Source organism: Lissotriton helveticus, chromosome 1_1 (assembly GCF_964261635.1).
Source record: "Lissotriton helveticus chromosome 1_1, aLisHel1.1, whole genome shotgun sequence".
In the NCBI taxonomy this organism is placed as follows: domain Eukaryota; kingdom Metazoa; phylum Chordata; class Amphibia; order Caudata; family Salamandridae; genus Lissotriton; species Lissotriton helveticus.
In genome coordinates this window covers 1798834766-1798851509 of record NC_136057.1, presented here as the reverse complement: position 1 = coordinate 1798851509, position 16744 = coordinate 1798834766, and the positions used below count along the sequence as shown (strand labels likewise).

The 16744-nt window shown below is 40.1% G+C and overlaps 1 protein-coding gene across 2 annotated transcripts in view; it reads right to left on the bottom strand.

Moving 5' to 3' along the window:
* Positions 1–10786: 10786 nt before the first annotated feature.
* The window catches only part of LOC144752976 (pentraxin fusion protein-like), a 220368-nt gene continuing 214410 nt past the window's right edge, over positions 10787–16744 (bottom strand). For both annotated transcript variants that reach the window (XM_078640788.1, XM_078640796.1), the window contains exon 16: positions 10787–11536. In XM_078640788.1, the coding sequence (XP_078496914.1) occupies positions 10917–11536 (620 nt within the window). In that variant the 3' untranslated portion in view covers positions 10787–10916. The remainder of the gene's footprint in view (positions 11537–16744) is intronic.

Here is a 16744-nt window from a genome sequence, read left to right as displayed (position 1 = left end):
ATAAGAATTACAAAGTGCAAGGTCGATTTCTTTTTTGTCCACTAGAAAAGATCAACCGGCTTCTGGGAACGTCTTTCCTTGCCAGAAATGATAACCTTGCTGATGAATGCCTTCCTTATTCAGAAAGTACCATCCACTGGCTGGGAAGAGTTTTCTTCACATGAAATGACTGTGCAGTAGTAAGGAAGGCCTTTGCCAAGTTCTGGCTCACAAGGCTTGCTACCTCAGTTCCTATGCTTTGTTTCAAGTGTGGTGCTTTCCTTATCCCTTCAAACTCATGGCCTCCTGTATTTAGCCCAACTTTGTATGTGATGCTCTTAGATATATCAGACCTCCCTGTGGAGGCCTGATATAGACTTGCATTGCTAGATACTCACATCCTCAGATCTGGCGACGACCCATCTTCACTCCTGGGTTTTAACCGTAATTGTGTACCGGGACAGGGTGACCAGACGTCACAGATTTCCTGGACAGTCCTGGTGTTGAGAGGACAGTCCCGGTGTCCCGACACTTTTTGTAATTTTCAAGAAATGTCCAGGTTTTTAGGAATAATATAAAGTCATCCTGCTAAGCAGAAATTAAACTTTTACTCTCCTTGCAAGAGACGCCTCTAAAGGGATTTAATTTATTATCTGCCTCTTTCAGTCAACCGAGGTAGAGGTCAGCTGCCTGTTCACAGCAGAGGAAAGACAGAGGGTGGAGGAGCCACAGCTTTTATATAATGTAGCCTTGTAAATGTGTGTGAAAAAAAAAACATTATATATGCCCGAAACGCGTCTGACGACATGCACCGATTTTGCACTAAATAAAAGCATCACGATTTGAAGTACGGCTCTGGCGTTCTTATTTGCTGTCTTCGTACCCGTTTTGTGCACGAGGCACTCTGAAGGCGAGTTGGAGTTTATATATATATATATATATATACATATAAATGGGAGACTGTGAGGAAACCGGAAATGAAACGCTTTCAGCCATAACACCCAAGAGGAAGGAGCAGACAGCTCCGAAACGCGTCGGTGGAAGGTTGTCAATTACGGACGATATGCCATCTTCAAGGAAGCAATAAAGTATGTTTACATACCTGCTGCTATGGTGTGCTTCTTCGCTGCAGAGCGCTTTGGAATACAAAAAATATATATACATATATATATATTGCACAACGCTGAAACCCCCAAGTCATGGGTTTACAATGAGAGCACTCCAAGCCAATACGGCGTAGGTTCGCCAAGTCTTTTATTACTCAAAGACCTCCTCAGCAATCAAAAAAAAAAAAAAAAAACATATATATATATATATATATATATATATATTCTACAGTCCTGTTTATCACGCTACAAACAGGCGCAGACTCCGTGGATATCCAACACCAAATTTATTATCCAAAGAGACCCTGATGCGTTTCGATGCTCAAGCCACCTTGCTCACACATGGGCGCCAATGTCTTAGGTCCATATATGGATTCCCACACAAAGTGGTTATCATGGCAACTCAGTAGCAGCATAGTCATAAAAGAATCTCTGTTTCTAGTGACAAACAAGGAAAATATAAATGTAAAAGTAAATAAATTAAATTAAAATAAGGACTTAGAATCAGTCTCACAAATACCTCATAATGGCGATATCGGCTGCTTGCGAAATTCCCTAGTGGTGCAGGGAAGATTTGGAAACAAAAGGGTGTTGTCATATTGAACCAACAAATAACTGGAACCTTACATGAATATCCATATTCAGGGTACCTTATTTGCAGTTCAATTGGGACGATGCAGAATAACAGAATAATCAGTGTCCCAACCTAAACATCCTTTACAGAGATTGAGCCCCAGTGGGCCTAGTAGTATCCCCTTCAATTGGAATGTTACATCAACAATCCCCACGTTAAGTCAAAAAACTCTTGTTTCAAACTTTCAACACTGATTGTCTTTATGCTGATATGTCAAACACCATAACCATCTGTACATATCTATGCCTATGAACTAAACAATAAGAAAAAACACACAACAGAGTAGTGTGGGAAAATAAAAGAAAATATTATCTATAATTGTACCTTACACCCAGTCTACAGGAGAGAGGGGCAATAGCTAAAGATGTACTATTAACTCCTCATCTGAGTTCAGTCCCTAAGGTATTTTGATGTTTAAAATTAATATGTATCTCGATTCGAAACCCCTTCGTTGGAGCTGTCTGTTACCTCCTCTGGGATTTTTGGGGACAGAGTCAATGACAAAATAAACCAAATCCTTGGCATTGCCCTTATGACATTGATTAACATGCCTGGCCACAGTATAGCCCAGGTGATCATTGGCTATTTCTCTAAGGTGCTGCAAAATCCTAACATGAACTTTGTGTATTGTGCTGTCTACATATCGCTTTTGGCAAGTGCACTCTAGCACATATACCGCAAAGTCACTTTTAAAATTATATGTGCCCCCTGATTTCAAACGGTGTTGTTCTAAGTGGTGACCGAATGGTCGTCGTGTTACAGCCATATTGGCACACCTTGCACTTAGAGCATTTTAGAAATCCTCTCTTGGCTCTGAGCCACCCTTCGCTTGTGGCATGTTCTGCACCAGCTCTCTACGCATCGATTTAGCCCTACTGAAGGATATTAGTGGGGCATGCGGTATCTCTGAGCCTATGACCGGATCATTTCTCACAATCCTCCAATTCATATATAGGATGTTACGTACTCTGGCATGGTAGGCTGAGGACCCCGTAATGAGTCTTACTGGGCCTGCATTGACAGATTTTTTCTTCTTCTTCATCTCACTGTTACCAGTCCCGAACAGCATCTCCTCTCGGCTTTTGGGTTTAGCTTTAGCCTCTACTGACATTTGCACGTCCTTCCTATAACCCTGCACTATCATTCTCTTGAATAGATCTTTCTGTACCACAGCCAAAGCATCCACACTACTATAATTATGCTTCGTGCTCAAGCATTCCTCAAAGGGGATACTATTTTTAAGTATGGTAGGATGGAAGCTGCTAGCATGGAGAATGGAGTTACCAGATGTTGGCTTTCTGTATATCTTGGTCTGGAACCTATTATTTTCAACATACACTACTAGGTCAAGGAAATGTACATCATTCTTACTGATGTTACTGGTAAAGGTGAGGTTCAAATCGTTGTTTTTAATTTCTTGTGAGAATCTCTGCACTAACTCAAATGATCCTTTCCACAAGATGAATAAATCATTGATGTATCTGGTCAGAAGGACGTGCACTGAACATTCCCTGGCATGGTTGACCTTGAGTAACTGCTCCTCCCACCAGCTCATATGCAGATTAGCGTAGCTGGGGGCAAAGCAGGTACCTAATGCCGTCCATTGAGTCTGTTTGTGGGTATGTTGGTCGTACATAAAGAGTTTGTTGTTTAGACACCATTCAGCCATGCTGAGAAGCATGAGTGTGTGCTGGTGTAAATGAATAGGTCTACATCCTAAGAAATGTTTAGGTGCTCTAATCCCATTGATTTGTGCCTAATGCTGGTATAGAGAGCAGAGACATCCAAGGGCATAAGTAGAAACTTCTCATCCCAGGACACGTTATATATCTTGCGCAGGAAGTCTCCAGCGTCTTTAATGTACAAGGGTAACTTACATACATACTCTTGAAGAAAGTAGTCTATGAATCTAGAAGTGTTTTCAAACAGCCCCCCAATCGCTGAGATTATGAGACGACCCGTAGGGTTGCTTGCATTCTTGTGTACCTTGGGAATTAACTACAGAATTGGAGTGACCGGGTAGTCAATTTTCACCCCTTCGAACTCACGGCCTCCTGCATTTAGGCCAACTTTGTATGTGATCCTCTTAGATTTATCAGAGCTTCTTGTGGAGGCCTGATATAGCATTGCATTGCTAGATACCCACATCCTCAGATCTGGTGAAGAACCATCTTCACTCCTGGGTTTTAACAGTAATTGTGTACCTGGATAGGGTGACCAGACGTCCCAGATTTCTCAGGACCGTCCCTGTTTTGAGAGGACTGTCTCTGTGTCCTGACACTTTTCAAGAAATGTCCTGGTCTTTAGGAATAACATAAAGTCATCCTGCTAAGCAGAAATTAAACTTTTACTCTCCTTGCAAGAGATGCCTCAAAAGGGATTTAATTTATTATCTGACTCTTTCAGGCAAACGAGGAGGTCAGCTGCCTGGTCGCAGCAGAGGAAAGACAGAGGGTGGAGTTGCTCCCACAGCTTTTATATAATGTAGCCCTGGAAATGCGTGTAAAAAAAAAAAAAAAAAAAAAGATACATATATATATCGAGACAATTATGCACCCATCACCATGAAGGACTACTTGGAAAGCATTACACAATATGAATCACTGACGCATGAATGGCATATGAAAAGTATGCTGTCAGTGGAGGAATTTAAATTTCTGCAAGTTCCCAATCCTAGGATACCTACTTTTTATCACCTGCCAAAGGTGCATAAAGACCCTGAAAAACCGCCAGGACGCCTGATAATTTCATCAATTGGAGGTCTTTTGGAGAATATGTCAAAGTTCATAGACTTCTACCTCTTTCCTTTTGTGGAGGAAATGTCCTCCTGTACTAGAGACACAAAGGATTTCCTACGATATGTTGAAGGAAGCCCATGGGAATCAGATTACCTGATGGTGACCTTGGATATAGCCATTCTATATACAAGTATTTCACACGAACAAGGCCTAGATGTAATTAGCCAGGTTTTGCAACAAAGACCATCAGAATACATGAGTGATGTCACTGACCATGTCATGAGTGATGTAATATGTGACGTCATCAGCAGTGCATTGCCGGCGCGCGAGTTATAGTTAACTATAACGGGGGAATTTCAATGGTTTTGTATGAGTGAAATGTCCAGCTAACTATAACGTGTGAAACCTATGGTTTTTCAGTGAATTTCTAAGGTTTTTTAAATGCTCATTTTTAACTTTAACGCGGGTGAACCCTATGGTTTTTTCAGTGAATTTCTAAGGTTTTTTAAATGCTAATTTTTAACTATAATGTGGCTGAAACCTATGGTTTTTTCAGTGAATTTCAAAGGTTTTGTAAATGATAATTTTTAAATGTATTGTTATATTTTTTTATACTGATTTACTACATTATTTTAAATTATTTATTTTTAGCTATTTTATTTTTTAAATTACATTACATATTCTTTATATAAATTGAAAAATAAATGTTTTTAAAAATATTGAAATTGTAATACATATATATTTTTTTATATTTTTTTAATTTATTTAATTTTATATAGCTGGCAATGATATCCTATGGAAGGAAATTCAAGTTACTGTAACTACGATTAGAATTACTTTTCAGGATCAGTAGTGGGCTAAAAGATGCAGCAATGAGGTCTCTCCTCAAAACAGCTGAGTAAATCGGAATTCGTAGTTCGGCTGATTTTTGAGGAATTTTTTAAAGTTCCAAAACTCCACACTTAGAAGAATTTCCAAGTAAAATATGTCAATGTTTGCCTACGGAAGGAAATTCAAGTTACTGTAACTACGATTATAATTACTTTTCAGGATCAGTAGTGGGCTGAAAGATGCAGCACTGAGGTCCCACTTGATAACAGGTGAGTAAATCGGAATTCGCAGTTCGAGTGATTTTAGAAGAATTTTTTAAAGTTCCAAAACTCCACACTTAGAAGAATTTCCAAGTAAAACATGTCAATGTTAGCCTATTGAAGGAAATTCAAGTTACTGTAAGTATGGTTACATTTACTTTTCAGGGTCCATCCTGGGCTCAAAGATGCAGCACTGACGTCTCTCGTGATAACAGGTGAGTAAATCGGAATTCGTAGTTCGGCTGATTTTACAGGAATTTTTTTAAACTTCCAAAACTCCACACTTAGAAAAATTTCCATGTGAAACCAGTCAATGTTAGCCTATGGAAGGAAATTCAAGTTACTGTAACTAAGATTATAATTACTTTTCAGGATCAGTAGTGGGCTGAAAGATGCAGCACTGAGGTCCCTCTTGATAACAGGTGAGTACATCGGAATTCGTAGTTCGGCTGATTTTAGAGGAATTTTTTAAAGTTCCAAAACTCCACACTTAGAAGAATTTCCAAGTAAAACATGTCAATGTTAGCCTATGGAAGGAAATTCAAGTTACTTTAAGTATGGTTACATTTACTTTTCAGGGTCCGTCCTGGGCTCAAAGACGCAGCACTGACGTCTCTCGTGATAACAGGTAAGTAAATCAGAATTCGTACTTCGGCTGATTTTTGAGGAATATTTCGCTCAATAGTGAACAAAGGGGGCGGGGCCTGAGGACACATATGTGCAAACACGCCCTGTGGCGCGTTTTAGATTGGAGAATATATTCCTCTTCAATCCTGAAGTCACCTGTGAGCCAACTAGCCCATCAGGTACCTCCAGTTTGTGCCAGAGAGCTGCGTTGTAGAGAGGTGTTCATAGGGCATGCCCCCTTTTTACAACACTCTGCAACGCAGCTCCGTGGCACTTACTAGAGGTACCCGTTGGACTAGTTGGCCCCTAGGGGACCTCTGGATTGAAGAGGAATATATTCTCCAACCTAAAACGCGCCACAGGGCGTGTTTGCACACATGTTACCTCAAGCCTCGCCCCCTACCTTCACCACTGTGCAAACATGCCCGTAACGCGTTCTAAGTTGGGGGATTAAGTCCCCTTGCATACTGGGGGTCCCCGGGGGCCAACTAGCACACCAGGAACCTCCAGTATGCACCAGGGGGCTGCGTTGCAGAGAGGTGTAAAAAGGGGCATGGCCTCATTACACCTCTCTGCAATGCCGCCCCCTGGCGCGTTTGCAGAGGGAGAACTAATTCCCCTTGCATACTGGGGGTGCCTGGGGGCCAACTAGCCCACCAGGAACCTCCAGTGTGCGCCAGGGGGGCTGCGTTGCAGAGAGGTGTAAAGAGGCCACGCCCCTTTTTACACCTGTGTGCCCCCCGCTAGCATACTAACTTTGCCCTGGGGGGTGGTGGTCCCCGGGGCAGTGTGGGGGGGGGGATTGGGGCCCCCCACACTTTTTATAAAATATGCCCCCGGGATTTGGTCCCCCTGGGGGCTAATTTAAAAAAAATCACATCGGGTTTTTTTTTTTCCACGGGGTACCCGTACGTACGCGTACCCCGTGATTTTTTTTTATTTTGGCCTTGGGGGTTCTTGTGGGACCCCCTGACCAGGCCTAGGGGGTCAGCGTGTTTCTACCCTGCCCCCTTTGCATGTTTTGCGCGTTTGTTTTCAGCTTTCTTGTGCCTCGCTTTCTACCGAGGCACAAGATGGCTGCCAACGCTTCCTGGTTTGGAGTGTTGACAGACAGTTGACATCCAATCAGCATGCAGCTCGTGCTCGGGAAGGTACAGAGTACAGTAAGCTTACCGTAACACCTCCAATATATATCTATGAGTTTACTTATGATTTTCTCAGGAACTACTGAACGGATTTACACCATTTAACAAAAAGCGTGATCTGTGAACCAAACTCTACCTTTTTGCCAATTTTGGTGTAATTCCGTTCAGCCGTTCGGGCTGTAGCCCTAGCTAAATGTCCTATGGAAAATTGCATGGGGAAAACACATTTTGGGACCTCCCTTTTTTCTCGGCCCCCACTTCACGAATCGCCCCCAAACTTTCAGGGAAGGAGCGGAGCAGAGCAAGCCATATTCTTGGAGAAATTCGCGAAGATTCGCCCACCAGCGCCAAAGTTATTCCAAATAGAATGTTGCGGATTTCCTATGGAAACTAGGTTTTAACTATAACTACCTACTGGCGACCGCCAGTAGGTCATATTTACACACACATACATTTAAATATACATGTATATTGAAAAACTGGGACAGGCCTGACATAAAATTAACTTGAAAGACCATAGTCCTACTTTTATGTCTAACCTGTCCCGGTTTTCGCTTCTCAATATCTGGTCAATCCAAGTACATGGAGCAGTCACTTGATATGAGATGGACGATACAAAAAAGGCAATTCTTCACAAAGACCATTGTATGCTTATTTCACTGAACTAGTAGATTCTCCAACCAAGCACTCACGATTACATTATGTCTACACAGCAAATCCTGGCTTTTTATATCTCATATTCAGTAAAGGAGCATCTGCCCGTCCCTCTGAACCACCCCTCGGGCGGATGGTGCAGTAGCAGATCACAAGTACTTAGCAGAATTTCTATTTGGCAGCTATTAACCCAAGACCAGTAAGGGCATTGCCCCTCATGTGTGGCCCTCCTCATCCTTCATTAGCCCTAGTAGTGAAAGGTTAAGGGAAATAGTAACCCGTCAGCTAAGGACAGCTGATGGGACCCCTGAGATCTCTAGCTAGTACTACTAAATGATGGCTACATAACATGAAGGTAATCTCCAGCGTGCTTCTGATATCTAAGGTAGTTATGGATGCACCTCAGCCCATATTCCATAGGACAGCAGTTCTTACCCTTTTGATTTCTGTTGACACCCAATGAAGCATTACTGGAATCCAGGGACTTCCAATGAGTCATTATTGGAAGCTGCGGGCCCCTCTGCCTAAGCAGTGTCTATGGTTTGAACCTCAAAACAATACACACAAATACAAAAACAAGTACACACAAAATACATGCTGAAATGTTGAAATAACTTTTTTAATTCGCAATCAAATATAGAAAAAGTATTACCATTTTTAACTGTTTCTTTATTTGAACACACTTTCCTAATTTTAATGTATTAATTTCAGTATTATTTAATTTTGTAAAACAGATGCAAACCCCCAGGTGTCTTCGAGCCACTGGTTAAGAACCACTACCATAGGCGATTCAAAGAGCAATAAACTGTGAAATATTTAAATTGCATTCGACACTAATTTTGGCAGGGTATCCAGTTCACAGAATCCCATTGACATCTGGTGGTTTTCTCTTGAAGACATAGCAGCTAAATAGTGCTGCACAGGAGATCTACTTAACACCTTCCAGCCCCCTCTGGGACAGGATACTGCCTTAAAAAACAAACTCCCAATGAAAGAAAGGCTCGGTCTTTATTTTTCCAGCTCTGTGATGCTCAGGGTTACTCAAGCAAATTGATGTTGGGTGGGGAAGCTGTGGTTGACCTCACCGGGTGGAGACACTCGTCATGGCTATGGTCAAAGCGCTGCAGTGCTTGGGAGCTGCAGAGTACCTGTCCCTACATCGAGGATAAGGTGTCCATATTAAAAGCAGCTTTAACTTATTTTGTCACGAAAATGGCAGTGATTGTGATAAAGCATATTTGCTACAGCAGAAATACCCTATCCTAAGGGCTCAGTTGTGAAAGTGTAATGCAATTCTAACCAATGTTAGGAACATCTGGTCACAATGCACAGCACCCCAACGCCCACACCCTCCAACACTTACGGTCCTAGAAACAATGCTAGACATAGGCTGTGCTAGAAAAGCCATCACAAGGTTGTACAAAGCACTAACATAAATGGCAAAGCCAGTTTTTCTCTCTCTCGCTCATATATGGAGTCGAGCAAGTCGTGGTGTCGGTGTGGCGTATGTAGGGTACTGTTCATCCTTCCACACTTCAGCTTCAGAAGCGTGTTGTAATCAATCGCCGCATAAACAACCCCCTTTATACTGCCTGCCCAATTGCAGCTTTTCCACAGCAGAAAAAGTTAATTAAAAAAAAAAAAAATATATATATATATATATATGTGTGTGTATATATATTTTTACATATATATGAATAATAAATATATACTTCCTTATAAATACTTACCACAGATGTGCAATAGACAGTGCTGAGCATATCCAGGAACTGAGGCTGGTGCTGCCAGTTTGCACTGTTGCATTGTGCATATCTTAGCATCATAAAGTATGCTACCACCAGCCCCAACATCTGCACCAGAATGGAGATGTCTGGGCATTGATGCAACACCACAAGGTCGACACCAAACAGCAGTTCGTTCATGTAGCCCTCATTGGTGGCATACCAGGTCTGAATCTGACAAGTACAGGCTTGCACTCACAATGGCAGCCTGGGTCTGAATGGGGCAGCTCTGTTCAAATCTCTGCTCTGCGGATTAAGCCACTGGTCGGCACTGGTCATAGCACAGGGTCAGCAGTGCTAATACCATAACATCATAAATGTGTCTCTGACAAAATCATGTGTGTATCCTCCCACACTGAATGGCGACCTAGGTCAACCACTGCACAACAGTGGGTGTATCTTAGTGATATAAATGTGAGCTCCCCCATCTGCACTAAAAAAGCTGTGGTTATATTCTAAAAATGAGCTACAGGGGGGACACAAGGCCTGCATGGGAGAGCAGTTCATATTTCCTAAAACTAAGGTTGGCACTCGTGGTCTGCACTGCGGCAGCGGAGTCTATATCTTGGCACCACAACAGCGATCTTCTACAGCTGCACCAGAATAGCAGAGTCGGTCTCTTAGCTGGGGTGTCGTCCTTGGGTAACACATCAGTTCTATGTGTAGGACATTAGGATGCATATCCCAGCTCTGTGGATTCCACCACAGATTTGTATGGGCCAACAGTGAGTATATCTTAGTACAGGTTTACATCACAAATATGCATGGGGTATTAGCGAGTACACCCTTACCCGATGGTGAGTTACTGAACAGAAGAGTGTATCCCAGCACTGAAGGTTGCACACAAGGGCTTCAAGGAACAGCCACAGGTTAATATAAGCAGTGAGGGTGACCCATAAGGTCTTCATGGTACAGCAGTGTATATATGTTTGCGTTATGAGGGTGCCATCCAAAATGTGCACTGCAGCAGCCTCTGATATCAGCCACACCCAGAGACCCCCACTCACTTGAAGAAGAAACAAAAAACACACTTCCAGGGATACATTGCTTTATTTTCAGCTTCGTAGTAATCTTTTGATCTGATAGAAAAAAATACAGGGAGATACCCATCATCCCTCTGCTTCCTAGCCCCCTCTGCTGGCACTTTCATACCTCACCCAATCAATCACTCTTTTCGCTCTCTTTGATTTGCACGTTCCCTTGGGTCTTGTATGACAGGGACCTCCAGTCGAAGACTTTGCTTTCCGGAATGTGTTCTCCCTGGAACACCCGCCTGATCATGCCTTTGTGCAGCTTCCTGTTCCACATGTATAGGTCCTTGATTTCCCCTACGAAGCTTTGATCAGCATCAAAATCACCCAAGAAAGAATCTGGGTCCTGCCCCAGCATAAAAACACCACCAGTGTTCACGCTGTGGCCACTCCTGTAGCGACGAGGCCTGGTCGGCACACCATTTACAAAGGCTTGAACACGGCCAAGTAGCGAGTCCCATGCCAGGCAGAGGTGTGTCCATTTCGGCCCCATCTTGGGTATCTGAAAGTATACACCATCACCGCTCATGTAAAATCCAAGTCGACCATTCTTCTCCAGCCACAGGTTGAGCGCATCATAGTAGAGGGTGCGGTAGGAGAACAGGATAGTCTCCCGCCCCTTGGGCTGCGGAGGCATGGAGATGCGCATGCACAGCGTGAACGCCCTGAGCTTCTTGCTTGTCTCCGGGGTCAGGATGACATAGCTGTTGCTGGTTGCCTCTGGAAAAACTAGCGATTTACCCGTAAGACCTGAAAAAGGCACCAGATATTTAAGAAAAGTTTAGTCAATCAATCAGTCAAAATAAGCTTTATTCAATTTTCATAAAAGAAACCATGAAAGAATAGTGATACTAAATAGTTTACGCAATCACAATCATGAGCAATTGAGCTCTAAAATGGTCAGTAAACCCTCCTATCTAGATAGCCATTCTCTCTAAGTTGAATTACAGACTATAGAAGGTGGAAATTCTGCAGAAAATTGATCAAGAAGTGAGTTGCAAAAACAGTAATGCAGGTCGACATTGTTTAAAATGGTTGATCACATAAAATAGGCAATATAAAACGTTTCCCAGGAACCTTATAAAAAAGTACAAAAGAACATAATGTGCAAAGTACATTGGCTAGATAAATCGCCACAGAGGCAATAAAAGAAAACTTCTGACCAGTTATTAATATTAGGAAATGTGATTAGCTGGTAAAAGGTATCCAATTTAAAATGCGTAAAAACGAATATATGAATACATTTCTGCACAGAATTAAGATATGGCTGCAAGCCATTTGTAACAAGTATCATCTGTTTATTGACAACTCTGGGTTTCACCCATTCCCGAGATCATCTTCGTTTTTCCAGCAAAAGCAGAAAATGTGCTTCTATTACTGGAGTGAAGTATGGCAGACATCTCTTAAATATTCCACGGGACCCAGTTCCAAACAAGTCTGTTTCACAAATTTGATCTAGCGGATTAAATGTAACCAGGTCAGTTTATGAAAATCAATTAATAATCTTGCGACTTAAAACTGTATCTTCACCGGTCCATACATTAAGCCATAATAACATTGGCAGCATTCTAATCAGTTCTGTCAATACGGAGCTGTAGAGGGAACACATGGAACAGGTCGCCCTCCTCTCTAATTATCAAATGCAAACAAGACCTGTTCCATAAGGCTTATCCAATCTCAAATGTGGCCGTAGACTTTTTCTTTTTATATCCACCAAAAACAAGACCCAATACAGTATAAAAACTGAGATAAAACGCACAGATTACCAATTTTATTATTTTCTTGTGCGTTTATTCAGGAATTTAAAACCGGCTGCATTTATTTATGGGTGTGTTTTTGGGTATATATACCATCAGTACCGGTCTTCTAAGAATTGATGGGGTATGACTGTCATTTGATAAAAGATACTATTTTATAAAAAAGTAGGCAAACAAAGTGGTATGACACTACCTTGCAAATAGGAAGGAGTGACTATCGTGGATATAAAAAGAAAAAGTCTTCGGCCACATTTTAGATTGCATAAGCCTTATGGAACAGGTCTTGTTTGCATTTGAGCATTCTAATCAGGTCAGTTAAAAACGAAACCCCAAGTTCAGTTTGTCATAGAAAAGAAGAACAGCTCTTAGGGACAGACAAAAGATTGCTAGAAATGGAATTATCTAGCATTTTGAGCCAGTTGATGTTATATCACAAAATTCCTGCCCTATACAGAGCTGCCAACGTACACATAGCTTTTGATTTAGTTAGAATCTTCCTCACCAATTTTTTGCAAAGCTTGATGGCTAAGTTTAGCAACCCTGAAGTAGACTTAATGAAGTGCAACTTGTTTACAGCATAATTCCTTGAGTCTGGTGTCTCGAATAAAATTCCTAGATAAGAGAAGGGGGGAGTGAAGCTTAGCTTGACATTGTCAACCACAACATCATGGCACTTCATGGCTTTTTTTCCCATATTTCAATCTTAAAGTTTTCCCTAAATTAACATTGAAAGCAAGGCCTAATATGGTTGAAAAAGCAGGGAAGTAACCGCTGCAACCCCACTTAGGTACGGGACATGAGTACGTCAGCTGCGGCGTTATAGAGCAGACAAGGGATGTGTCTGTGACCAATCTGCCCACACTATTAATGTACAGAGTAACCAGAAGTGCACAAGGGCACAACCCTGCCTAACTCCTCACTTAAGATCAAAAGTGTGAGTACATTCACCCCTGGATCCATAGAGCACACTTGCCCTGCCCCAGAATACATTTCTCTAAGGAGGGATATTATCAGGAGATCCACCCAAGCTCAAACAAAATTTCTCACAGTTTGTTGTGGAGAACTCAATTAAATGCATTCAACAAGTCAACAAATGCTAAAATTGACCGACCTTTTTTATTGAGGTATATTTTCCAATTATCAGATTGAGATTTACCCTCTGTTGAATTGTCCCAAGACCTGTACGGAAGCCATATTGCAAGTCTGAAAGGTTTTCGTTGGTATCAGCCCACTGTTCTAATCTGTCTATTAATATTCTCCCTATGACTTTCACCAGGGAGTCAAGTAATGATATTGGACAATAACAAGCTGGATTTGACTGTTCCCCTTTCTTATAGATGGGCACAATTACAGACTCTAACCAGGTGTTCAGTATACCAGAACAACAACAAGCCCCTAACACCCTGGTCAAAATTGGACCTTACAAAGATTGATTGGGATGCCATCCAATCCAGGTACTTTGCTACTTTTGCTGCTCATAAGTGCCTTATCCAGTGTAAAAAATAAGTTTCTGGTGTCTTATACTAAGCCCTCAGCAGTTATAGGACCGGGCCCCTGGGTCTGCGCACTAGAGGTAGAGTTGATCTTTGAAAAGTGGGCCCCAAAATCAGACTCAATGCTGGCCACCTCTAGTCTGGGTGGAAAATCGACCTTTAATATAGGGGCGCTTATTAAGCGCCAGAAAGCTGAGTAATCTTTGGTCAAGGTTGAGTCAAACGAAGATTCCCAGACCACGTTCGTTAGTTATTTATTCCTTAGTTTCAGCGCTAAACTGCACTCATGGCTGTGCATTCCAAAGTGCAGCGTGGAATCTTGTGATGGGCTGCCATGAGGTACTTGGAGAAATTGCAATTAAAAAAACCCTGGACTATAAAAACTAGGCTGAGGCATAGATCTACTTAAGTGTTCTTTAATCCCACATGATATACCTAGGAAAGTTTCCTTGATGTCAACATCATTAGCAGAGTCATCCAAACAAATGTCAAAGCTGACGTGAAACCAACGTAATGAAACTCCATTGCGAGTGGCTAACACAGTATTATTATCAATATTACATTCAATATGATTGCTTTTCTGGCCCCACACTTCTGTGGAATTGCACGCCATTGAAATGGCGACCAGAGAATTCATTGTCAAATTTTACGAAATTGTTGAAGGCCTCTCTGTATCCCAGTCCTTAGTTTCTTTTCTAACCTCCACACTTGTCTTTGCAGAGCTGTCTGGCACACACCATGGTTTATTAGCACCTAGAAACCTTCAGGTGATAGTTTAGCGCTCAACAACTACAAAAGAGTTGCTGCAGTGAAGGTGAGTGTTTAATAGTGTGTGACTGCAGTATATTTAGAGTAACTCCACTGTAGCTGGATACACCATGCAGTGTGATTGTGTTGTTATTCTGGAGAAACTTTATTTTAGTCCTTTTCACTGTCTAGTGTAAATGTAGTGTAATTACAGAATAATCTCCAGGTTACTATAATGTACAGTGTGACAGCAGTGTCAAAACAGATTATTCCCAGTGTATTTACTGAGGAACCGAACTATAGATGAGTGTACGGTGCCGTATTATTGAAGTAACTGCAGTGTAGGTGAGTATATTGTACTGTACAACTACACTGAAGGTACAGGTATTCCAGTGGAGGTGATTATATTGTGTAGTATGACTGGGGTGAAATTAGAGAATAACCGCAGTCATGTATGAATGTTATATAGCCCGACTGCAGTAAAATTACAGAGTAAACTCATTTTAAGTGAATATTTTGTGCAGTGTGACTGTAGTGTAATTACAAAGAACTACTATGCATGCTTCTAGTGTTATTGCAGTGTAGTGAGAGTTACTCCTGTTCTATATAGTGTCTGCAGTGGATCACAGTATTTCAGTTTAATGCAGAGTGCCATTGCCATAGTCCCCTAATCACACATTGCATCGGTAAACGGACATAATATCGACTACAAAATATCGAATGGACATAATATCGAGTTTTAAATATAGAATGGACAAAATATCGACTGGACAGAATATAGACATCAAAAATATCGTTCTTAAGGGAAGCAATTTAATATTGAATGTTAAAAATATAGGCAGTTCAAATATCGAAGTATTTCATATAGGTTATTAAAATTATCGAATTTTTAATAATATCGAATTTTTTCTAGTGTTTTGATGTTATTATATGTGTGAAAAGTGTGTATTTATGTTATAATTTATTTTAATTAATGAAATTTGTTTTTTAAATTTTTGCGTAATTTAATTCTGTAGCGGGTTGTGGGTTTTTTAGGGGAATAGGGTGGGAAGTAATTTAATTATAATTAATTAAATATGTTAATTTATTTATTGGTATTCATATTTAATTCAGTGTTAATAATTTATATTGGGTAATTAATTAAAATGTAATTGGCAATTAATTTTTTAATTAATTGATTAATTGTTAAATATGTTAATTTTACTAATTTATTTTCTGTAGCGGGTTGTGGATGTATAGGGGAATAGGGTGGGAAGTAATTTAATTATAATTAATTAAATATGTAAATTTATTTATTGGTATTCATTTTTAATTAATTGTTAAATAATGTATATTTGGTAATTAATTAAATTTTAATTGGCAATTATTTATAATTAATGGATTAATTGCTAATTATGTTAATTTTACTAATTTATTTTCTGTAGCGGGTTGTGGGTTTATATGGGAATTCGGTGGGAAGTAATTTATTTATAATTAAATATGTTAAAATATTTATTGTTATTGTTTTAGAATTACTTGTTAATTAATTTTTTAAGGGTAATTAATTAAAATTGAATTGCAAATTAATTTTATTTAATTGATTAATTGCTAATTATGTTAATTTTACTAATTTATTTTCTGTAGTGGGTTGTGGGTTTATAGGGGAATAGGGTGGGAAGTAATTCATTTATATTTAATTAAATAAATCAATTTATTTAAATGTATGTAATTTGAATTAATTGTTAATTAATTTTTAAATGTTACATTATTAATTGTTAAATTGTAATTAATTTGTATTAATAGGTAAAGAAATGTTATAATTAATTTTAATTTGGAATATTAATTGATTCATTATTATATTATATTAAATTGGTAATTACTTTTAATTAATTTTTTATACATATTAATTTATATTTATTGAAATAATATATGAAGTATTTAATTTCCCTACTATTGCACTCTCTGGAGTGGGAATAGTATTT